This window comes from Orcinus orca, chromosome 13 (assembly GCF_937001465.1).
Source record: "Orcinus orca chromosome 13, mOrcOrc1.1, whole genome shotgun sequence".
Lineage (NCBI taxonomy): Eukaryota > Metazoa > Chordata > Mammalia > Artiodactyla > Delphinidae > Orcinus > Orcinus orca.
The window spans coordinates 45897352-45922601 of record NC_064571.1 but is presented as its reverse complement, the minus strand read 5'-3'; the positions used below and the strand labels follow the sequence as shown (position 1 = coordinate 45922601).

The following is a 25250-nucleotide window of genomic DNA, read 5'->3' as shown; positions in this document are numbered from 1 at the left end:
AAAAATGTAAGAGATTTCCAGTTGATAATTCAGTGTTGTCAGACTTGTAAAATTTAGCTGTCCTGAGGAGTAGATAGTGTGATCTTACTGTGTTTGTAACTTACATTTTCCTGATGACTAATCATGCTAAGCAATTTTTCGTTTGCTTATTGGTCATTTGTGAAGTGTTTGTTCAAATCTTTTGTCCACTATTTCACATTGGATTGTTTCTCTTTTTATTCTTGAGTTCTACTGTGTAAGATTTGATTGAAGAAAAAATTTCATAATTTAAAAGCATTTGAAAATCACTAACCCATATAAACCACTTTGATAGTATCACTTCTCTCCTTCTTTTTTTTCCATCTGATTTTCCTGGCACTCTTTCCCTCCCAAATTCATGGACCCAGGCTGATGAATATTTCTAGCTGTACAGTCACTCCTCCAATGCTCTGTGTGTGTTGGCCACACTTCACCCTCTGTTATGGACTGAATGTTTGCATCCCTGCCAAAGTTCATATGTTGAAGCCCTAACATCCAGTGTGACTGGATATGTAGAGAGGGCATTTACAGAAGTAATTAAGGTAAAATGAGGTCATAAGTGTGGGACCCTGATCCAACAGGATTAGTGTCCTTATAAGAAGAGACACCAATGAGCTCACTCCCTCTCCCCATGCGCACTGACACCGAGGAAAGGCTAGATAGGAACTTTCTATGTGCTCAATATAAGGGGTCCACAAGCCAGCGGGAGAGCCCACACCAGAAGCCAAATTGGCTGGCACCTTGATATTAAACTTCCCAGCCTGCAGAACCATGAGAAATAAATAGCTGTTGTTTAAGCCACCCAACATGTGGATTTTTTTTATGGCAGCCCTACCAGACTAAGACAGCATCCCATTGCAGTGTTCTAGCACTGAATACTATGTCACCAAGTCTTGGTGATGCCTATGAGACTGTATTATCATCATGTAGATCTTTGTCCAAAATTCAAGTTCCATTTGTTAGAGTCTAATGTCATGTCTTCTTCTTAACCCTTTTCCTTGTTCTCCTTTCCTATGAGTTACTAGATCTCTCTTCCAGGCATTTTTCAATCCATGACAAACGTAAGTCCTTATATATGCAGTTTTACAGTTTAAAATCTCAGTGTGAGTATTAGTCCCCTGATAATCACATTGTTTCCAGCATCTGTAAGATAGACTCTCCTTTGGGCTTCCCTGGTGGCGCAGTGGTTGAGAGTCTACCTGCTGATGCAGGGGACACGGGTTCGTGCCCTGGTCTGGGAAGATCCCACATGCCGCGGAGCGGCTGGGCCCGTGAGCCATGGCCACTGAGCCTGTGCGTCCAGAGCCTGTGCTCCACAACGGGAGAGGCCACAGCAGTGAGAGGCCCGTGTACTGAAAAAAAAAAAAAAAGATAGACTCTCCTTTGTCAGAGCCCACCCATTTGTCCAGTACCTTCAACCACATCCCAGAAAACCTGATGCTGTCCTTTAACTCCATCCGTATAGCTAGCCGATTGCTTTCCATAGCCTCCCTTCCTTTCCAATGCTGTTCCCCTTCACTCTATCAGAGAGGTTAAGATACCACCATGTCATTTACATTTTTTATTTTATTTTTTTTTAACATCTTTATTGGAGTATAATTACTTTACAGTGGTGTGTTAGTCTCTGCTTTATAACAAAGTGGATCAGCTATACATATACATATATCCCTATATCTCCTCCTTCTTGCATCTCCCACCCTCCCTATTCCACCCCTCTAGGTGGTCACAAAGCACCGAGCTGATCTCCCTGTGCTATGCGGCTACTTCCCACTAGCTAGCTATTTTACATTTGGTAGTGTATATATGTCCATGCCACTCTCTCACTTCGTCCCAGCCCACCCTTCCCACCCCCCATGTCCTCAAGTCCATTCTCTACTTTTACGTCTTTATTCCTATCCTGACCCTAGGTTCTTCAGCACCATTTTTTTCTTTTTTTTTTAGATTCCATATATATGTGTTAGCATACGGTATTTGTTTCTCTCTTTCTGACTTACTTCACTCTATATGACAGACTCTAGGTCCAGCCACCTCACTACAAATAACTCAATTTCGTTTCTTTTTATGGCTGAGTAATATCCCATTGTATATATGTGCCACATCTTCTTGATCCATTCATCTGTCGATGGACACTTAGGTTGCTTCCATGTCCTGGCTATTGTAAATAGAGCTGCAGTGAACATAGTGGTACATGACTCTTTTTGAATTATGGTTTTCTCAGGGTATGTGCCCAGTAGTGGGATTGCTGGGTCGTATGGTAGCTCTATTTTTAGTTTTTTAAGGAACCTCCATACTGTTCTCCATAGTGGCTGTATCAGTTTACATTACCATACATTTTAAAAATCCACCCTCAAGTTGTTAAGTTGCCTTCTCAGAATGTCAAAGTCTCTAGAGAGTGGTTCTTCAGAGAAGAACCTTGTACGTAAAATTTTACAGACAGAGAAACTATATGTAAAATGTTGTGAACGTGGGGAAAGGGTACATAGCTTTCATCAGATTCTCAGGAATTTCTCACCTAAAAGCAGTTAACAACCAGCACTCTGGAGACATATTCTAGATTCTCTTTTCTTTCATGACCCAATGGAAGAGGAAGGTTGTGGTAGTGAGTCCTGATGGGTGTTACAAAAATGCATAGTTTGGCGTGATGACCCAGAAAGACAGCTCATCTGACCTGCTGTGCCAGGTCTCCAGGAGACTCCGTCCATAGGCCCTCAGGGAACCACCAAACACCCTGCTCCTGGGGGAGCAGCTAGCTTCCTGGAACCTTCTAGTAACTGTGAATTCCCATTATTGTTCTGTGGAGCAGTGATCTTGTTTCCTATTCTGAGAATCTTGAATCATCTTTGTTAAACAGCTTCCGTGACTTAGACCCTTTTCCTCTTTCTCTTTCTCCTGTGTGGCACTTTCTTTTGCCCTGCTACCTAACTCTGATCACTTTAGAATATTTTTAACTTCGTATTTTTCTTTTGGGTTTCTTCTGTCCTGTCTAGACGTAGGAGTATGGAGAGGCATTTCTCAAGCTCTTTCACTTTCTCCTCTTCTCAAGAGACCAGCTTACATTTGTAGTTGATAAAATGGGTCAGTTCCCGCTTCCAGGAGGAAGACCAGCAGGACACGTGGCTGTAGCCACTCTGACCGTCCTCTTTGTTTCCATGCCTTCTGGATCTCACATGGTCACACAGTTGTTTCCCTTGGAAATCCTTACTTTGCTCTGCCTATTCTCTAGCAAGTAGTGGCTCGGAGGGCTTCCTAGAAATGCTGCCTGCCTGCTTGCTCCCCTAATCTTTCTAGACTTAGTACTCTGCCAAGGGGTGGGCACTTCCACTCTGCTGTCAGCTAGGGGTCAGCCAGATACACAGAGATCTTGACCAAGAGTATTTCAAAGTCACACACTCTCCTGCCTCTGTCTCCTGCCACGCCTCTGGGCTGGTTTCAGGTTTCCCAGCATGCCCGTCCAAAACCGTCTGGAAGCCTCTTGTCAATGATTGAATAAAGTTTTCATCTGAGACACCAGTGGCCCTCGCGTGACCTCAGAAAGTGCATGCAGCTTCCCACGTTGCATAAGGTATTCCCCGGGAGTCACTGAGAGGCTAGAAAAACTCTGCCTCTCTCAGTGGCTCCTGCTGGAGCTGTTTTTGCCAGGCTGTGGCTCGTGTGTCAAAAATGGAAGCTGGTCTCTGGTGCCAGCATGGGCTTCTCACTGCTTGTCAGGTCTGCACCGGGGTGAGCAGCTGAAGGATGAGCAACCCTCATCCTTCCCCACTGGGGTGGTGTGACCTGGGTGCCACTCTGAAGAGCTTTCAGTAGTGACTGATAAACTGGGTCCCGTTTACTTGGTTACGTTTGTTTAAAAAGGAGCTTACTTTGTTTTTTTGGTGTTTTTTAAGGTGCCATGTCAACTCGTTTATTGGATTTTTCAGTTCATGTCTTTATTTTGAGGGGGGTTGATGTTGTTTGTTTTTTCCTTTTTCTTTGAGCTTACTTTGTTTTAACATCAATTACTTGAGTGTTTCCAGTGTTAGGAATTGTTTCCAGTGTCTGTGGCAGAAACTGTTGAGTTCGTTTTAAACCTTAACTTGCTGCCCCAGGATCATAAGAAGGCCCTTGCTCTTCTGTCACAGCCTGGGCTGTGGTACAAAACTCACTGTGGGGGATGACCAGGGAGACATTTCTGATCTCTAATTTCAACCAGACTTGCCATCAGGAGTTTGCACTAGAGACCTATGGAGAATGCACATTTGATACTTGAGAGGAGCAGAAACAAGCTTTTTATACTTTCTTAGGCTCCTTCCAGAAATAGGTTCTGTAGCTTGCATTTTATTCATTCCCTCACAGACTATCTGTTGAGGACCTACGAGGCAAGAAATGCTCTAGGGAAGAAAGAGAGCTAATCCCTGCCCTCGCGGAGCTTACACTCTAGAAAAATATAGGGAAATTACTACTTACATGAATCGTTTCCTTTGTATCCAGTGGAAACTACTCTAGAGAGTAACAGGGATGAAATAGTGCAGAAACAGGAATAATGAGACTCCCAGTGGGGTCATCGCCACTTTCCGGCTTTGCAGGGCCAGCACGCAAGATTCAAGAGGTACGTGGGGCACAGTGCCCACGTCACCAACGTGAGGTGGCTGCACAACGACTCTGTACTGCTCACGGTGGGCGGTGCCGACACGGCCCTGATGATCTGGACGAGGGAGTTTGTGGGGACCCAGGAGAGCAAGCTGGCGGACAGTGAGGAGTCAGACACTGACGCGGAGGAGGATGGAGGTGAGCCCAGTGGCTGGCGCCGGCCACGCCTTCCTCCACACCTGCTCCCGCACCACCGCAAACCAACTCTGCTCCCTTCCCGTGTCTTTCTGTTCGAGGCTATGACAGTGACGTTGCTAGAGAAAAGGCCGTCGATTACACCACCAAGATCTGTGCTGTGAGCATCAGGGAGATGGAAGGCACCAAACCACACCAGCAGATGAAAGAAGTTTCAGTGGAAGAAAGGTATGGTGTTGCCAGGTTTGCTTGCATTTATTACACTTGACAAGAAACTCGTTGAAAGCAGAGTACATTTTCTTTGCACTCAAAAGTTGCTACTTAAGCTAGTCTTTATTTATGTATATGCACAGAGTCTTAACCTGCACACAGGCTTAAGCTGAGGGAAACTGCCCACAGCCTTTAATGTGAGGAGAGGGCGGGTTACACTTTGCAGAAGTTGTTTATGGAAAATGACTTGATTAGACATGAGATTTGGTTAGGCCAGGCTTCCCTTTGCCCAGAGAGGATGTCAGGGCAGCCCAAACCTGTCCTGAATGTGATGGCTGATGGGGGAGCATGCTGACTGGGGAGGTGGGGGGAAGGCAGGCTTCTAAGGTCTAGGAGGAATATCTGTGGATTGTGAGAAATAATCTTCCGTTCTGCCCAGAGTCTGTGCATTACACCGTATCACTTGGTGTGCCTTCTCTTATGTGTCTTCACCTGCCTAGATGTGTTCAGACGTGTCTGACCATTCCAGGCCTAACCAATTTGATTTTGTTGCTGTGGATCCTCTGTGTAGAAAGGGTTTCTGGTATTATTTTGGTGTGCTTTCTGATGTGCTACTGTAAGTATTGATGAAACACTTTAGCATTTCTAAAAAACAAACAAAAACTCATAATTACTACAATTACTTGATTTACCATATTCATACTAAGGAGGATAAATATTAAATAAAAACTCTAACATCCAAAGAGAATTTCATGGATCTCAAAGATGTTTAAGAATTCTCTGTGGGCTCTTTCCACTGACATGGGTTCAGTGTTCACATGTACCCTGGTCCCATGATGTATAATTAATGCGGTTCAAGTTGTTTTTTGCATTCAGCATGGCTTTCTGCCTAATAAGTATTTACTAAATCTAATCTATCACCTTTTACTATTAGGTGGAAATTTAAATACAAAGAAATAAAATGTCATTTCTCCTCCTGCTTCAGTTTAGTGCCAGATGTTAAAATAACATAAAATAAATGGTGGGTGTGCTACAGGCAAGAAGATTGAATTGATGCAAAAAAACAAAAAAACCCTAATTCTTCCCTAGCATCTTTGTTAAATGTTACTATGAGGGCTCAGAGTTCTCTTTTAATAAAAAAAAAAAAAAAGATTTTTCTGCAGTAGTCTGTAAGTTATAGTTTATTTTGCTTGCGACATGGTTTTTTAGTGGCCACAAAGAGGAAATATTTTTAAAGGAACTAATTCTAAGAATAAAGAAAGAAAATTTTTTAAAAATCATATGCACCTAAGTACATGAATAAGCTTCCCACTTAAATAATCCACTCTAAAATAAACATTTGGCCTAAATTACACATTCTTTTGAAAAAAAAATACCCAACCTTTCCAGTTCCACATAACATTATGAAATGAGTTGACTTGGCTATTATTCCAAGGTTGTTTCTGGCTGCTTGCTACAACGCAGTGATTCATCATGCTGAGATTTAGACTGGCCACTAAGATATAGAAATCTAATCACATTCCTAAATCCAAACACTACAGCTAGTTTCTAACCTAAAATAAGGTTCACCTGAACCTCTCTTGGTCTTGGTGTCTCTTTGGGCAGGTCTGTAAAAATCTCATACCTGCCCAATTTAGGAAGAGGTAAGAAACGTGAAGATAGAGAGGACCCTAAGAATTTTCAGTCTTAAAATCCAGAATTTTGAAGCTCCCTCATTTTCTTCATCACACAAGGTCGTCATAGATTAGCATACACAGGATTGACTTTTTTTAATATGAAAGAAAAAATGCTTCATAGTGTTATGAGATACAGGGGTAGGCATTTCACCACTTTACTGGCATTTAAAAAAATAATTCACACCAGGGTGTGTGAGTAAAACATGCAGTGAAGAATACAGTTTTAAGATATAAATACAGGGTCCAAAGGAATAGTCAAGCCTTTTCTATACATAGCAATGTCTTCGATAACTTAAAGAAGCCTTGACAGCATCAGTTCCCAGAGGGGACTGTAACCATAGAGCAGGATGCCAGCTGCACAGCATGCTGGGAGCTAAGCAGGACCACACCAGGAATGGGCGAGGGGAGAAGGAGTAGTAAGTGGTGTCTGAGTTAGCAGCCTCCATGGTCATGAGTCAGTTCCTAATCAGAACTGAAAACAAGCAGTCTCCTCCAATCCTTGTCAGTAATTTTAGGGAAGCTTGAACCTCAGAGATAGGACTGTAGGCAGCTTCCAACCTGCAAAAGAAAGGGGTGCCAGGCGAGGCAGACATTCAGAGAATTTGTGAGAAAGCAGGATGAGAGAGGGAACGTGGGGCAGGGCCAAGCCCTTGGGGTAGGGGGGACTCCAAACAATAAGTCAGGCAGACAGCTTCCCTGAGTCCTCCACCTGGAGCGCAAAATGGGACCCACAGATTCCAGCATGCCAGGCGTGAGAGAGAGGCAGATGCTCAGCATCTCAGACGTCAGGTGCAGGGGGCCAGGCATCAAACACCCAGGTTCTCCCTGGGAATATTCGGGACTGTCAACCTTGACACTGCTCCCTTTGACTACTTCAAGCCCTACTGACCAGGGACTGTCCTTGACCTTCCCTTCATTGTTCCCTTCTGTGTATACCTGCAGATACCTGGGTGCCTGTTCTATGTACCTGTACCGAGGCATGCACCAATAAGACTAACGGGAGACAAATACTTGAGGACCACAGGAGATATGAGCTTGGAACACCCACTCAGTGCAGGGACTTATTTTGCCTCCTACCAGTGTTTCAGGCAGTTCTACTTCTGGTTTAAATCCCTTTCCACCTTAGAACCTGTGAGATGAGTGTGGCATCTGTCGTATTGAGAACAGTGCCTTGAAGGCAGCTGCACATTATATATCAATCAGTTTTTAAGCAACTGAATCCCTACTTCCTAAAATTTATGATAGTCATAGATTGTTTCTAATTAGACTCATTTGATTTTTAAGTAGCTGGAAGGCTTTTGATTACGCTTTTTTGTATAATTCTAATACACTGTGAGTTCTTATTCTTCAGAAGCCATACGATCTTCAGTTTCAGTCTTTCAACAGGTGGGAAAGTTGAGAGAAATGTGTAATTGCTCTCAAAAGAATACTAGGCTACACCTACCAATATGCAGTCCCTTCCAGGTGCTTACCGAGCACGCTGGTCCCCCACTTCAGCTTTGCTTTAGCACGCCAGACTGTCTTGCTTCCTTGACCCAGCCACACCTGTCCAGCTAGCACCTAGCCTTGCGTGAACTCTTGGGTCATCCTGGCACTCAGCAGCCATCTGTGGCATTTATGTGGCTGAGGAAGGTCAGGAAGTCTTTTCCATCGTCAGGAATCCACGCTTCCAGAACCTCGTCTAGTGCTCAGAATGCACGCTCGTCTTTGGTGTTCCTGTCCCAAGCAGGGAATCGGGTCTCTATTGAGTGCGCATTAGTTTGTTCCCCATAACTACTAGATTGCTTAAATTATTGTAGACCTGAAATAGAAGAAAGTAGGCTCAAAAAGTCATAAGGTTATATGGATATTTTAAATGTAACTTTTTTTTGCTTTGTTTGAATAGGAGCTTTTTCCTGTATTTGCACCATGTTATATATTGTATTTCTAAAGACTGCATTGGATACTCTTATCTAAAACTTCAGAAATCTTTCTTTTCTGGTTTCGATTCTTGGCTCAGGCTCCCCTAGAGTTGGCTTCAAAGAATATATAAATATAAGACAACTAATATCTTAGATAGAATTTCATAAAAGTGGTAGACAGTGAAAGGAATAACCTAAGTCTTTCACACTTGGCCTAAACTCTGTGTCAGTTGTGACCCCAGCAAGAAAGAAAGATACTCTGAAAAGGAAGTAATCTGGGGAGAGCTTAATGAAGGGACTGTTAGCAAAGGTGTGGGCAGGATTAAAAGAAACAATAGGGGGGCTTCCCTGGTGGCACAGTTGTTAAGAATCCGCCTGCCAATGCAGGGGACACGGGTTCGAGCCCTGGTCCAGGAAGATCCCACATGCCGCGGAGCAACTAAGCCCGTGCACCACAACTACTGAGCCCACGTGCCACAGCTCCTGAAGCCTGTGTGCCTAGAGCCCGTGCTCTGCAACAAGAGAAGCCACTGCAATGAGAAGCCCTTGCACTGCAACAAAGAGTAGCCCCCGCTCACCACATCTAGAGAAAGCCCACACGCAGCAACGAAGACCCAACACAGCCAAAAGATCAAATAATAAAATAAATTAAAAAAAAAAAAGAAAAGAAACAATAGGGATGGGGTAGCACCTTGGGGATAGTAAGTCATTACCATCCCAGGGACAGAAGGGGCAAGTGCAGGAAGCTCTTGCCAGACGTGGAGAAGGTAGCTGTGGGAGCAATCCACCTTACAGGAGCTGAGACCTGACCGGGAGGGTTGAAGGTAACTAACGTGAGTCCCAGCAAGGAGGTACTGAAGGAATAGATGCCTCAATTGCATTCTCCTCTCACTCACTAATCTTCTACTGGTGCCTCTCTTTAGCTGAATCTAGTCAGAACCTGAAGGGCAAGACAGTCCATTGAAAGAGTCCACAACAGCCCAGCCATGGAGGGCACAGAACAGGAGAGAAGGGTGGAGGGTAGATTTTGGAGGGGCACATGGAAAATATCGGCTCATTCTTAAATTTTTTTCCTAATGGAAACTGGTGTTATTATCACAGAAGAGAACTTCAGGCCATTTTAATATTGAACAGTAATTACTATCCTTTATAAATGCCTTTGAATATGTAAAGGTGTTTATCACCTAATATTATAACTGTATCTATACAATCAAAGATGCCAGTAAATACAGCCAAATCAATATCAAGAATTATTAGAGACACTTAAAACTTTACCTTATTTAAGTGGGACAGTCTTTTTTTTTTTTTTAACATCTTTATTGGGGTATAATTGCTTTACAATGGTGTGTTAGTTTCTGCTTTATAACAAAGTGAATCAGTTATACATATACATATAAGTGGGACAGTCTTGATGAGCCATAGTTTTTACACCACTGTCTAGGAGTGCCTCAGGAATCAACTCATAAAAGATGAGAACTATAAAATCAATATTTTATAAAATCAGTATTTTGTAGTCACATTGCATTTTTATATTCCACAGTATCTTTTTTTGCATTATTTTATTTTTTTTAATAGATCTTTATTGGAGTGTAATTGCTTCACAATACTGTTTTAGTTTCTGTTGTACAACAAAGCGAAACAGCCATATGCACACGCATGTCCCCATATCTGCTCCCTCTTGAGCCTCCCTCCCATCCTCCCTATCCCACCCCTCTAGGTCATCGCACAGAACACCAAGCCAATCTCCCTGCGCTATGCTGCTGCTTCCCACCAGCCAACTATTTTACACTCGGTAGTGTATGTATGTCGTTGCTACTCTCACTTTGCTCCAGCTTTCCCCTCCCACCCCAAGTCCTCAAGTCCATTCTCTATGTCTGCCTCTTTATTCCTGCCCTGAAACTAGATTCATCAGTACCATTTTTTTTTTGGTTCCATATATATGCGTTAGTGTGCGGTATTTGTTTTTCTCTTTCTGACTTACTTCACTCTGTATGACAGACTAGGTCCATCCACCTCACTACAAATAACTCAATTTTGTTTCTTTTTCTGGCTGAGTAATATTCCATTGTATATATGTGCCACATCTTTATCCATTCATCTGTCAGTGGACATTTAGGTTGGTTCCATGTCCTTGCTATTGCAAATAGTGCTGCAATGAACATTGTGGTACATGTCTCTTTTTGAATTATGGTTTTCTCAGGGTATATGCCCAGTAGTGGGATTGCTGGGTCATATGGTAGTTCTATTTTTAGTTTTTTAAGGAACCCACATACTGTCTTCCATAGTGGTTGTATCAATTTACATTCCCACCAGCAGTGCAGAAGGGTTCCCTTTTCACCACACCCTTTCCAGCATTTATTGTTTCTAGCTTTTTTGATAATGGCCATTCTGACTGGTGTGAGGTGATACCTCATTGTAGTTTTGATTTGCATTTCTCTAATAATTAGTGATGTTGAGCATCTTTTCATGTGCCTCTTGGCCATCTGTATGTCTTCCTTGGTGAAATGTCTATTTAGGTCTTCCGCCCATTTTTTAACTGGATTTTTTGTTTTTTGATGTTGAGCTCCATGAGCTGTTTGTATATTTTGGAGATTAATCCTTTGTCTGTTGTTTCATTTGCAAATATTTTCTCCCATTCTGAGGGTTGTCTTTTCGTCTTGTTTATGGTTTCCTTTGCTGTGCAAAAGCTTTTAAGTTTAATTAAGTCCCATTTGTTTATTTTTGTTTTTATTTCCGTTACTCTAGGAGGTTCCACAGTATCTTTAAAAATAGTGTTTAAACATCTTTCGTCCATCTCCAGAGATTTGTATTTTCACATTAAGACAAAAAAACAGAAGTTAGAAATTTAAAACTATAGAAATGTTTGGTACCAATATCCGTTTTCTTGTATGGATCAAAATACCATGCAACCCCAGTTTTGCCTCCTGTGGTAACTGGGTGATGACCACAGAAATGAATCACAAAAGCATTTTCTTAATTTCTAGATAGGATCTAATAATAACTCCAAATGTGGGATATGGTCTTTTATTAAAATCCAAATATGCGGCTCCCCTGGTGGCACAGTGGTTAGGAATCCACCTGCTAATGCAGAGGACACAGGTTCGAGCCCTGGTCCAGGAAGATCCCACATGCCACAGAGCAACTAAGCCTGTGTGCCGCAACTACTGAGCCTGCACTCTAGAGCCCGTGAGCCACAACTACTGAGCCTGTGTGTCACAACTACTGAAGCCTGTGTGCCTAGAGTCCGTGCTCCACAACAAGAGAAGCCATTTCAATGAGAAGCCCACGCACTGCAATGAAGAGTAGCCCTCGCTCACCACAACTAGATAAAGCCCATGCGGCAACGAAGACCCAACACAGGCAAAAATAAAATAAATAAAAATTAAAAAATAATTTCAAAAAAACATTAATTAAAAAAAAATCCAAATATACTGACCAGCCATTAATCTTCCTAGTTGCACCTGGTGGGGCCATGTTCCCACCTCCTCCTCACCTAACTGCTTAGATTAACCATCTGCATGGGGAACAGTAATAATGGAGATTTTTATTTAATATATTCAGTTGGAACCTGTATTCAGACAGAACTCCAACTTTATGATAAAAGATACAAAATAAATACAAATTGAACTATTTTTATGGAAATTGGCATTAAAGTATTCACTAATTTTTATTTTTCTAAGTGGATGTAATAGTTAGCTTAGGGATTATTTTCTCAGTGCACCTGAGTCAGCAGTCTGTATTTTTTCAGGGTCCTTTATGAACAAGTGCTGAGGCTTGCAGCTTCGGGCTCTCTGTCCAGGGATGAATAAAAGAATGTGGGACTTAACCCTTTCTGTTTTTACACCGTCTTTATAACATTGTCTTGCGTGTTATAGCATTTTCCACCTTTTATGAAAAGAATGAGAGGTTCAAACCCTCCACCCCTGTTTTCTCACCTTAGAAGCTGCATAACTTACAGTCACAAATCACAAATCAAAATACCAAGCTAGGGCTTCCCTGGTGGCGCAGTGGTTGAGAGTCCGCCTGCCAATGCAGGGGACACGGGTTTGTGCCCCGATCCGGGAAGATCCCACATGCCGTGGAGTGGCTGGGCCCGTGAGCCATGGCCGCTGAGCCTGCGCGTCCGGAGCCTGTGCTCAGCAACGGGTGAGGCCACAACAGTGAGAGGCCCGCGTACCGCAAAAAATAAATAAATAAATAAACAAGCTAAAGCATATTTATTTCTTCCCTCAGAAAGGCTTTGGGCTTCCTGCTAGCCTCTACTGTTTATCTCAGACTGGCAAGGTCACCTCTCTCTTAAAAAAAAATTCTGAGTTAGAAAAGTTAGCTTTTAACATTTAAATTGTATTGTCTTAGCACCTGTTTGATGTAGTTTACTTGTAAATTATGGGTAACTCTAGTAATTGTGTGTGTGTGTGTATACCACAACTTCTTTGTCCATTTCATTCATTGATGGGCACTTACGTTGTTTCCATGTCTTGGCTATTGTAAATAATGCTACTGTGCATATAGGGGTACAGATATATTTTCGAGTTAGTGTTTTTCATTTCCTTTGGATATAGTCCAGAAGTGTAATTGCTGGATCATATGGTAGTTCTATTTTTAATTTTTTGAGGCTCCTCCATACTTTTTTCCATAGTGGCTGCACCAATTTACATTCCCACCAACAGTGCACAAGGGATCCCTTTTCTTCACATCCATGCCAGCATTTGTTATCTCTTGTCTTTTGATGATGGGCATTCTAACAGGAATGAATTGATACCTCATTATGGTTTTAATTTGTATTTCCTTAATGACTAGTGATGTTGAGCATATTTTCATATACCTGTTGGCCTTTCATATATCTTCTTTGGAGAAATGTCTATTCAGGTCCTTTGCCCATTTTTTAATAGGGTTATTTGGTTTTTTGTTATTGAGTTGTATGAGTTTTTAAATATATTTTGGATATTAACCCCTTGTCAATATATGGTTTGCAAATATTTTTCCCATTCCATAGATTGTCTCTTCACTTTGTTGATGATTTCCTTTACTGTGCAGAAGCTTTTTAGTTTAATGTAGTCTGCTTGTTTATTTTTTATTTTGTTTCTTGCCCTTTAGGTGTTGTATCCAAAAAATCATTACCAAGATTTATATCAAAGAGCTTTGTTCTTATGTCTTCTTCTAAGAGTTTCATGGTTTCAGGTCTTACATTTAAATGTCTTTAATCCATTTGGAGTTAATTTTTGTGAGTGGTGTAAGTTATGGGTCTGGTTTCATTCTTTTACATGTGACTATCCAGTTATCCCAGAACCATTTATTGAAGACACTGTCTTTTCTCTGTTGAGTATTCTTGGCTCCCTTGTCAAATGTTAGTTTATTGTACATGCTTGGGTTTATATCTGGTCTCTTGATTCTGTTCCATTGGTCTATTTGTCTGCTTTTATATTGATACCATACTGTTTTGATGACTATAGCTTTATAGTATAGCTTGAAGTCAGGAAGTGTGATGCCTCCTGCTTTGGTCTTCTTTCTGAGGATTTCTTTGACTATTCAGGGTCTTTTGTCGTTCTGGATAAATTTTAAGAGTGTTTGTTCTACTTCTGTTAAAAAATGCCATTGGAATCTTTTTTTTAATATGTTTTTATTTATTTATTTATTGTTGGCTGTGTTGGGGCTTCGTTGCTGCGTGTGGGCTTTCTCTAGTTGCAATGAGCAGGAGCTTCTCTTCATTGTGGTGCATGGACTTCTCATTGCGGTGGCTTCTATTGTTGTGGAGCACAGGCTCTAGGCACACAGGCTTCAGTAGTTGTGGCACATGGGCTCAATAGTTGTGGCTCATGGGCTGTAGCGTGCAGGCTCAGTAGTCATGGCATAGGGGCTTAGTTACTCTGCAGCATTAGGGATCTTCCTGGACCAGGGCTCAAACCCGTGTCCCCTGCATTCACAGGCAGATTCTTAACCACTGCGCCACAAGGGAAGTCCCACCATTGGAATCTTGATAGAGATTGCATTTAATCTATAGATGGCTTTTGTAGTATTGACAATTTAACAATACTCTTCTAATGCATGAACATGAGATACCTTTCCATTTATTTGCCTCTTCCTCAATTTCTTTTATCAATGTCTTATAGTTTTCAGAGTAGAGATCTTTCACCTCCATAGTTAAATTTATTCCTGAGTATTTTGTTCTTGATGCTCTTGTAAATGTGGTTGATTTCTTTATTCCTTTTTCTGAAAGTTTGTTGTTAGTTTATAGAAACACTACTGATTTTTCTGTGTTAATTTGTATCATATAACTTTACTGAAATCATTGATTAGATTTAACAGGTTTATGGTTGTCTTTAGGATTTTCTGTATGTAAAATCATGTCATCTGAATATAGAGACAATTTTATTCTTCCTTTCCAATTCTGATACTTTTATTTCTTTTTCTTGCCTGATTACTCTAGCTAGGACTTCCAGTACTATGTTGAATAGTGTGGCACATTTGTCTTGTTCCTGATGTTAGAGGAAAAGCTTTTAACCTTTCACCATTAAGTATGATATTAGCTATGGGCCTGTCTTATATGGCCTTTATTTTGCTGAGATATGTTCCTTCTATTCCTAATTTGTTAATAGTTTTTATCATGAATGGATGTTGAATTTTGTAAAATGCTTTTTCCACGTCTGTTGAGATTATCATATATTTCTTTTCTTTCATTCTGTGAATATGATATATCACACTGATTGATTTGCATATGTTGAACCATCCTTGCATCCCCAGGATAAATCCCACTTGATCATGGTGAATGATTCTTTTAATGTGCTGCTGAATTCGGTTTGCTAGTATGTGATTGAGAACTTTTACATCTGTATCCATCAGAGATATTGGCCTATACTTTTCTAGTAATGTCCTTTTCTGTTTTTGGTATCAGGATAATGCTGGTCTCGTAAAATGAGTTTGGGAGTGTTCCCTCCTCTTCAGTTTTTTGGAAAAGTTTGAGAAGGATTGGTGTTAATTCCTCTTTAAATGTTTGGTAGAATTTACCAGTGAAGCCTTCTAATTCTGGGCTTTTCTTCAGTGGGATAGTACACATATTTTAAAGTAGAAATCGTCACATTTAAAAATTTTAATTTGAAATCAGTCTCCATCTTGGCCATTTTTTAAAGCAAAAGTTAGTTAATGACAGTTTTATATCAACTTTATTATTACTACCATTACCTCCCCAACATTTGAAACCTTTCACATCTTTCCATTTCCCTTGTTTTTTTGTTCTGGAATCTCTGACTTTTACAAAAAGAGTTGGCTCAGTGAGAGTCAAAGCAAAATTTAGCTGCCCTTGGTTTTTCTCTTACATCTAAAACCTCAATAGATATCCAGTGTTTACCTGGAAAGTGGCTGACTGCATTCTGGCAAGGGCTTCAGGCAATCAGATGTGGGATTGGTGGACTCCCCTGGTGGTCTGGTGGTTAAGACTCTGAGCTTCCACTGCACGGGTCGCTGTTTGATCCCTAAACCAGGGATCAGGGAAGTTCTGCATGCCGTGGGTGACAGCCAAAAAAAACAAGTGGGATGTGGGATTGGTGTCAGAAGTGGGATCAATGCCACTTCGTTTTTAATCCTACTCCTGTTGGTTGGAGGTCTGAGGATTGCCTTAAGAGTTGAACAATCACAGGCCTTTGTTGTTTACCAGATTAGGAGATTCTTCTTAACCCCTCTCCTCAAACTAGGATGTCAACTCTGTGAAAGCAAAATTTCTGATATACTACTTTATCTCCAAATTTGATAACAGTGCCAGCACTCCATAAATATTTGTTGAATGAATGAATAAACTCCTTAACAACAAGATTTAGGTTGATTTCCAGTTTATTTCCAACTGACACCCATGGATTAGATATCAAAGTCTAAGATCTTGTCACCGTCTTGTCTTTACATTCATAATGCAGTTTGGAAATTTCTCTCTCTAAGTAGTGGACACCCCTGGCCCCTTCCAGCCCTCAGGTTAAAGGATTCTGCCTTTAGGCAATTTCAAACACCAGCCTTAAGTGGAGAGACCCTTACTCCTAAGCTACATCTCTGTGGCATTGAGGGTCATTGTCTCCTTTGGCAGGCAGAATATGACAGTGAGTGTTTAGGAGGGAATCTAGGGGATCAGGCAACTTCTCTGCTCAGTCATATATTCCACAAGTTTCCTTTCATATGGTTGAATGAGCAGTGCCTGCAACAGTTCCCATGGACAGGGACTCATCCCCAGGCACCAGGGGCCCCTTGCAATATTCACCCATTTGGCTGTCAGCATCTCATTATCTTTCAGTAACCCCTACTTGTGGATTTGCAGGCAGATCAGGATCCTGAAGGGTGATCTTTGTCCTCCCCCTCCCTCTAGTGCCTCACTCTGGGGAGGGTGGTTTGAGCACCCCCAGACATGTATTGAAGGTGGGGGGGGTTGTGTCCTGAGTGGAATCCTTCTCCTAATCCTCCATGGTGAGGGGATGGGAAAAGAATGTTTTCCACTCCACAGACTGCCTTCCCCCACAAGGCAACCTCACCCTTCATCCATTTCAGCTAGCCAGTGTGAGGAAACACTGAGGTGGCAGTGCCAGAACTATTCTTAGCAGGGGATTATAAAGAAGGAATCTGTGAATACTCTTACATTAATCTTTCAGTCCCTCTGGTACATATTTACTCTCAATCTAGGCCATATGTTCCTTAGGAAACCAAGAAGCTTTTACAAACAAAGATTAGAAGCAGATTCTGAGCCTTCTATAAATGGTGGCCCCCTCATCTCTGAATTGACAGGTCCTAGCACCAAACGACCTCAAAACAGAGTGGTCTAGCACTAGGGATTTCCAAACTTTTTCTTAAACCATGCTTATGGCTGAGTGGGGAAGGCTCTAAAGCTTATCTACTTCTATTATCTCATATCCTTTCCAAATCAATTTGTACAGATTTGTGAACTTAAACAAAAAGAAAATCCTATGAAGTAAACTGTACATCATGTTTAGGGGGATTGGTTTGCTTTAGATTTGTGTTTTTTGTTTCAGCCCCAAATTAATAGCTGCCTTGAATCCTTAGTTCCTTAATACATGGGTCCATGGTGTCAAGCTAGTTAAAGTTCCACTGAATTATAAACTTTGTCTATGCGACTCTCAGTTTATCAAGGGTCAGTCCTGTGCCTATCATGGTCACCACCATGTGCCTCACACAGTGCCTTGTACGTAGTGAACAGATATTTCTTCAGTGAGTAGATGAATGGACGCATTTACTTAGCTTGCTTCTCTGCATATTTAAGTAAATTAATCTGTCCTCAAAATGGTCTACAAATCTGTTTTTTGTCAGCAAACCACTTTTACCTTTGTTTTGTTAGCACCGATGGGTGGTCTTACTTTTGTGGTGAAAGGTGTGACCCATGTAGAACTGAATGATGCCCCATCTTGCCATGGAACTGCTCTTGGTTAAATGATTTGTTATCTTCATACCCTCCATCCATTAGGAATTAAATGTTTATTTGGTTTAAATCTATCACAATAACCCGAGGCAAAGAGAACTGAAAAGTTCTTTTTACAGACAAAGCTTCTTAGTCAGCACATTTACAATGAAACAAAGAACATGCTCCCAAGTGGCAAAGTGTAAAAATATGGGAAAGGTTTAGATAGAGTGCCCTGAACTGAAACAAACCACCATCTATAGGTAATCCCAACTTCTCTTTTTACCTTTTGTGCTATGTTTGAGGACAGAAGTCTGCTGAGAGAACCTGCCCCCAGTTTTTGAAAAATGCCTTATTTTAATCAGTAAATCCACATTTCAAGTTTGCCTGAGGTTTGATGAGCATGATGTAGCGGGACAATGCTCCCATCCATGGTGACATCAACGAATAAACAGCCCAGCTCTCCTGGCACTTTCCTCAGCTTCCCTGGCCTGACAGAAGCCCTTTGTCATCACTGATCAGTAGATGCTTTGTGAGCTTGTAGTGTAAGAGTTTCTAAGAATTGACAGTCATGCTAGGAGGTGCTGCTGAATTTACCATACTGAGATCTGTTAAAACCACTCCATCCCACGGTGGAGGGACCATAAAGAGCCTAAGATTTGGTACAGAGCCCTGCAGTTGCATGTATGTTGCCTGAGAGCTAAGCTCAGATCTCACTCTGGGAGGGTGATTGAGCACGTGGAGGGCAAACGGGGCAATGCTCTGCTACTCCAGAGCATTTCTCTCCAGGCTAAATTATTCTTCTTCACTGAATCCCTTAATTCTGTGAGTTCTACACTCAGAGCTGCACTGAGCAGGTAGAAGGTGGCAAGTTTCTTGTTCTCTGATAAGGTGGAAGGAACTGAAGTTACAATATCTATTAAACCCCGATATGCTGAAATTAATCATTTCAAAGGCCTGTTGTTTGCCATGTAACTCTTCTGAAAGATGAATGGTTAGTGATTTAAGGGAATTTAATGCTGCCTTCATAAAGGATTTTCCCTTTGCACACCCCTTGATTTTCTGTGTTGTTTGAAGCAACGTAATGACTTCTATGTAACTGATAATTTTAGGAACTTAGCCTGCCGTTCATTAGAAAACAGTTTGCTCATTTTTTTTTAATCAAAGAATGTTCCAGGGCATAAAAATGCAGAGGTGCTATGAAGTGCTAAAAAATGACTTTTTAATAGATTAACACACCTAGGAAATTATACTCCTACAGTGGAATCAGTTGACTCAAACCCACTTGCACATGGAGCTAAAGAACATATCACAAATGGGTAAGCGCTCTTCTACCAAGAGGGAGTTTCTCTCTCTCTCTCTCTCTCTCAGAAGACACTGGCGGCGTTGGGTCCTCTAATTTTAATCAAGTCTCTGAACATCTCTCAGACCTCCATTTGGAGGGAATGGGTGATACTAGGGTTGTTTACCCTCCTGCTTTTTACCATTGTGTGGTCCTGATGTGATAACTGAGAAGGTATTTGCAGAAGCAGTTGTTAGGGTGCACGATTTGTGCCCCTTGAAACGATGTCACTGGGTGTAAGGTGTGGAGGCTCGGGCTTTCTTGCAGGTGTGTGTGAAGCATATCGGCGTGCTCACTTCAAAGGAACTTCACTCCTTTGAAGTTCACATCATGCTCTGCCATCTTCTCCCCCTCCCACTTCCTGTCGTTTATCAACTTCCTGTCTCTGGCTAGTGGTCAACTGGCCGACCCCAGCTCCTGCTGTGCTGTGGCTTAAGTCATCACCCGTAGCTCCTGTCTCCATGACTTACCCTTCTCTCCTCTAGATTTCTCGTTCCCAGAACACCTGATCTTCATCCTCATCAAGACATCCAGTGTTTAGACACCTCCATTTTTTTCATCAGCTCCCTCCTGGCCTCACTTTTTGCCTCCTTAAATGCCACTCTTTCAGTCCTCTCCACTCTCCATTCCTATATTTCTCCTACAGCCCCACGCCTCCACTCTTCTGACTAGAAAATCACATTGGTACCGATTGCCCTTACCAGAGTCCTTTCTATTCGCCACCCCACAAAAACCTCCTTCCTTCTTCCTTCTCCTCTCAGAGGAAGTGAGACCCCCCTCCTCTTCAAGGCCGGTCCCTCCTTCAAGCTGGTGCTCGGACCCCAGCCTCCCATCCATCCGAGCTCCCTCATCATCTCTCCTCTTTCCTATGTCTCCTCTGCCACTTGCCCAAAACTGGGTCCATGTCCTCAGCCCAGAAACACATTCCAGTCTTTCCCATCCCCACCTAACTCTCCAGGAGGAGAACAAGCCCTTTGGCTGAGCTTTTACACTTATACACATATTCCCACCCTCACGTTCCCTCCCTTTTCTCCTTCTCACCAAGACCTTACCAAGTCTCTCCTTCACTCGCCAGCCATTCCATCTGTCATGGTGACTCTCTAATTCCCAAATCCAATCCGTTCTCCTCTTTGTCTTGTTTAAAGGACAAACTTGTTTCTTCTAGAGTAGCATTGTTCAACAGAAATATAATGCAAGCCACGTATATGATTTTTCTAGTAGCCACATTGCAAAAATTAAAAGAGACGGTGAAACTAATTTTAATAATGTATTTTATTTAACCCCAAATATAAAAATGTCATTTTGATGTGTAATTGATATAAAAATAATTCGTATTTTATATTCTTTTTTGAATTATTTTTACTAGGTCTTCGAAACCTGGTGTGTGTTTTGCAGTTATAACTTGATGTGGACAAGCCACAGTTCAAGTGCTCAAGAGCTGCATGTGGCCAGTGCTACCATATTGGACAGTGCGCTTTTAGATATTCTTCCGTCACTTACCTTTTGGAAACAATCTCTTCTGGCCCTCCTCCAACCTCCCCAACCATTCCTTCCCAGTGCCCCATCTCTGCCTCCTCTTCCAGCCCCTCACATGCTGTTGGTCCTTAGGGTCTCACTTTGGGCCATTCTCTTTTTTCACCTTACACTCTCTCCCTGATTCATATATTCCACCTACTGGCTGATGATTCCCAAAGTCATGTGTCTGAGTCCCACCTCTCAGTTTAACCTCCAGCTGGTATAGCCAACCCACAGATGTCCAAAGTTTGACATGCCAAAATGGAGCTCATCATCTTCCCTCAAAACTCTTCTCCTGTCTCAGTCAGCGGTGCCACCGTCCACCTAGAGGCCCAAGCAGAGAACTGGTGTTCCGCTTGAATTGCTCTTCCTCCTTCATCCCCTAGAGCTAATCAGTTATAAAGTCTTTGCGGTATACTTCACCAATATTTCCTTAAATATTCACTTGTCTCCTTCTCCACAACCACTGCTTTAGTCCAGAGATACATCGTCCCTCTCTTGGATTATTACACTGGCCACTTCAGTAGTCTTCGCCTTTACTTGTACTTCCTCTACGCCGTCCTTTATGCCCTCAATGTTTCACCCAAATAATTTGATGTTCACCTAAAATGGCCAAGTCTGGGACTATACCTCTATTTTGTTAAAAAGGACTGTGTTATATAGGCTTCAGTCAAGAGCATTTTCAAGATAGAAGGGTTCTCTTAGGGTAGCGCATAGTTCCCCTGCCTGACACCCTTCTTTCAACTCCACTTCTTCGCTGAGCAGCTCTACAGATGGTTCTAGAAAACATGGGAATGCATTGAACAGAATCCGGTTCCTTTTGTTTTGATAATAGAGAGCTCCCATGGCTTTGGAGAATTTTCTTAAACCTGGACTCTTCCTGGAGCAGTGGTTCTTAGTTGATCCCAATCCCCCTCTCTGTCTGTCTCTCTGTCTCTCCCTCCAGACATCTTTGAAAATATAATTAAAACATGCCTCCTTTCCCCAGAAAAAATGTACACGTACAAAACAATTTGGCATGAATGTCAGGGGTTTCACTGAGTCCCTGCAGCCCATCCATGGGGGTGATAGATCTTGTTGGAGGACAGTTCTAAAACAGTGCTCACATCACCCACTGGTTCCCACCTGGAACCAGGATCAAGGATAGCTGGGTTTCCCAAGACATTTTGAAAACTCTTAGAGCATTTTGATAGCACATTTTGGAATCTGAAGAAAGCTACGTTTCCTCCAAGGACACTTTGAACATGGTCTGACTAACTACACTAAAAACAATTCCAAACTTGCATTTCTTGGCTAAATGTAGCTGAGTTCCGCCACACCCGCACCTCTCTTTATAGAAGCTGCTTGGAACGACTTTGTTTCTCACAGGCTTTCTGAGCCTTCCTCCCTAGTTGGCTCTCACGTTGCGCTCGTCTTGGGTTGTGACTGACTTCCTTGACCTCCTCAGTCACTTCAGAAGCTGCCCCAAGAGCCCTGGCATTGAACCCTCTTCTGTGCATCTCAGGTCATCGTGTACTCTGCTCCACCCCTTGCTTTGCCAGCCCAGTACCCCAGGGAGGGGCGACGGGCGGGGAGGTGAATACCTGGGCGCTGGCCACCCCTGGGGCCCTTTGTGGGGTGAGAGCCTGTGTCAGGGTAACACTCACACGTCTTCAAGTGTGTCTAAGCTTTCTCTTCAGCAGCCGAGCTGCTGGGCAGTGGCGTTGCAGCTGTGATTGACCCGTCACGGTCCTTCCATGCCCACAGGAAACACGGGGCCTGGGGTGGTGACTCCACTCAGGGGAGTGGGGTGGGTCTCCAGCAGCTTGCACACCCAGCACTGGGGAGGAATAGGGCTGCCTCGTGACTTAACACCACATCACACACTTGACCTCCCAGGCCTCTCCTCCACCCTCTCTTACTTGAATAGCTGCACTCCCGCCCTCTCCAAGCTCAAGCCTGTCCTTCCTCCTCTCTCCTGATTATCCACTTCGCTTGCTCTCTTGCCAGGTTCCCTCCTTAAATTTCTTTCCCAATGGAAACTCTTTCTCCTTTGTTTCCCAGAGTCTCTTCAGAGCCCCACTTGCCCCCATGAGGCCCCTTCGTGTCTCTGCTCCTCCCCCCTTCCCTCACGGCTCGCCTTCCCAGCCCTTAACCTCTCTGCACCTCCCTCCTGATTCCCAGTTGCACTCACGGCCTCCTCCCTCTCCCGTCCTGTGTGCCAGCTGGGAACAACCAGCTATAAAGAGTTTATTGGACTGAAAAGTGAGTGAATGTTCTCACACACTCTACTCTTTCCCACCTCAGCAAAGCTTTTCAGAGTCACGTTTCCAAAGGAATCTGAATCTGGAAGGATTTAGATCCACTGAAAAATGCTAAACCTCCAGTGTTTGGCTGTGTTTGAAATTGTTGGCAGTCCCTACCACATCTGATGTTATGAACCCTGTTTATAGATGCCTGGAAAGAAGCCTTTAATGCTTGTATTGTGTTTTAACTTGCTTTCCTTTGGAGGCAGGGAATTGTCAAGTAAGTATGCACAGCACTCTGCAAAAGCCCAGGTGTTCGATGAGCATCTAGAACTAAGCGTTCATGCAGAATTCACAACCGTGAAGGGTCTATACTTACACTCTGCTGAATTTGCCACAATGCAGGTTTCTGCCTTTTGCCCCCTCATCTTCCGTTTTGAAGCAATACAGCTGTAAACATGCTTGTGAAATAAAGAAACATTCTGAGATTGCTTTACTTTTCAGTTTTTAACTGAAAATCAAGGTGAAAAAAAGCATCGGATTGCCTCTACGTGTATATATATACACAATCTCCTGTATATATAAATACACAGTGGTTGTGCTTGTATGCATACTCTGTATACACTGTATAATATGTGACATATTATACAACCTGGGTATGCCCTGAAAACGAGCCCTGCGTGTAATCTCAAATTCTGCCTTATGAACCGTGCTCTAGTCCCAGCGTCCCCTTGCTCCCATCTCAGACCTTGGCTTGCTTTTGTCATACATTCGAAGACTCTTAGGTGGAAGAAGAAACCCACGGATTTCATTTAAAAGTTCCACTAAAACAGAAGAAAGAGCAGATGTCCCGGGAAGCGATAATTAATGCGAAGGCAGTCTAATTGTGAAAACTGGCCTGCCCCCGGCCTCCCGCTTTTGCTCAATTTGGCGGCGATGATATCAGCCGGGGGTGTCGTTTTGCAGAGACGCGCTCTCTCCCAATTCTCCGGTGGTGATTGTGATGCCATTTGGTCCAATTATCACTTATGATTACATAACATGTTTTGACTGAAGAGTTTCTGAGAAAATAAAGCTACCTTGTTTCTCCCCAGCACAAAAACGCAACCCCTTCCAGCAGGCAAGCTGCCCTCCCAAGAAACACTGCGAATGATTAGGCTAAATTATTAGTTGAACTTGAGTCAGACACAAAGCAGCCATTGTGCCTAACTCCCAACGACATCCAGGAGGATGTGATTGTTCTTCTGACAACAAGTTTCTCCCCAGCACACTCTAAAATAAGCAGTGGCCCCAGGCGCACTGGCAAAGTCCGTAGAGGGTGCGGAAGCAGTGACAAGGCTTCCTTTTTTCTCCCTATCCTGTAGGCGCTTTAGTGCAGAGTTTGCCCAGAGACGCCAGGGTATGAGCTTTCTGAATTTGCAGAGCGGTGCACTCTTTCATTTCTGTTTTAGCTCTTTGCTGGCATGCTCGGGAAGCATGGTGTGTGCCACACGGGCATGTCTGTTCACTTGGACGATGCTTGTGCATGAATGAGGTGCTTGCTAGTGTGGCTCTGACCTGTACTAAGTCTCTCACTTGGCTTTGTGTGCTGCTCGCAAGGGGATCCAGGTAATCCTTTCTCTTTGCATAGCCCAAGAGCCGTAGCTAATGGTGGGAACAGATGCAGGGCCAACCTGTCCATCCCTGGGCCCCTAAACTCTGAGAGAAGTCTGTTACCAAAAGATCGCCCTCCTCATATACAAGTCCTTGAGGGCTTACCCATTAAAGAAATCTCTTAATTAAAATTGGAGGCCCAGATCTCCAAAACCAAGCAGGGAAGAGTAACCTTGGGCATGGTGGTAGCAGTTGAATGCAGACCATGACCCTGAGGGACAGGGCAGTGGAGGAGTTTGTTCTGTCTTTCATGCCTTTGCTTCCTACGTGCCCTTTTGTGTGGCAAGAATGACCTGGGCACTTGGCCTTCAGGGCCCATTCCCAGGCATGGCTTATAAGTCCTACTTCACAACACGCCATGATCTCTGGCCACCTAATTCTGAACGGTGTTGGTACATCCCTGTCTGAAGAATGGCCAGTGGGTTCAGGAAGTGTGGCCTCTTCCTTCCCAGACTTAGGCTCCTCTTTAGTTTTAAGACCAGCCCCTCTGGCTCACGCATTCTTCCTGGCTCCCGGGAGAGAGGGACTGACCCTGGCTCTGATGCCTTACGTGTGGGGAAGCCC

General features: G+C 43.0%; 1 protein-coding gene across 1 annotated transcript in view; it reads left to right on the top strand.

The window, feature by feature from the left end:
• Positions 1-25250, top strand: part of EML6 (EMAP like 6) — a 315760-nt gene that overhangs the window by 260370 nt on the left and 30140 nt on the right. The window contains exons 26-27 of the mRNA XM_033414224.2: positions 4581-4782; positions 4881-5007. Coding sequence (XP_033270115.2) covers positions 4581-4782; positions 4881-5007 — 329 coding nt within the window. The remainder of the gene's footprint in view (positions 1-4580; positions 4783-4880; positions 5008-25250) is intronic.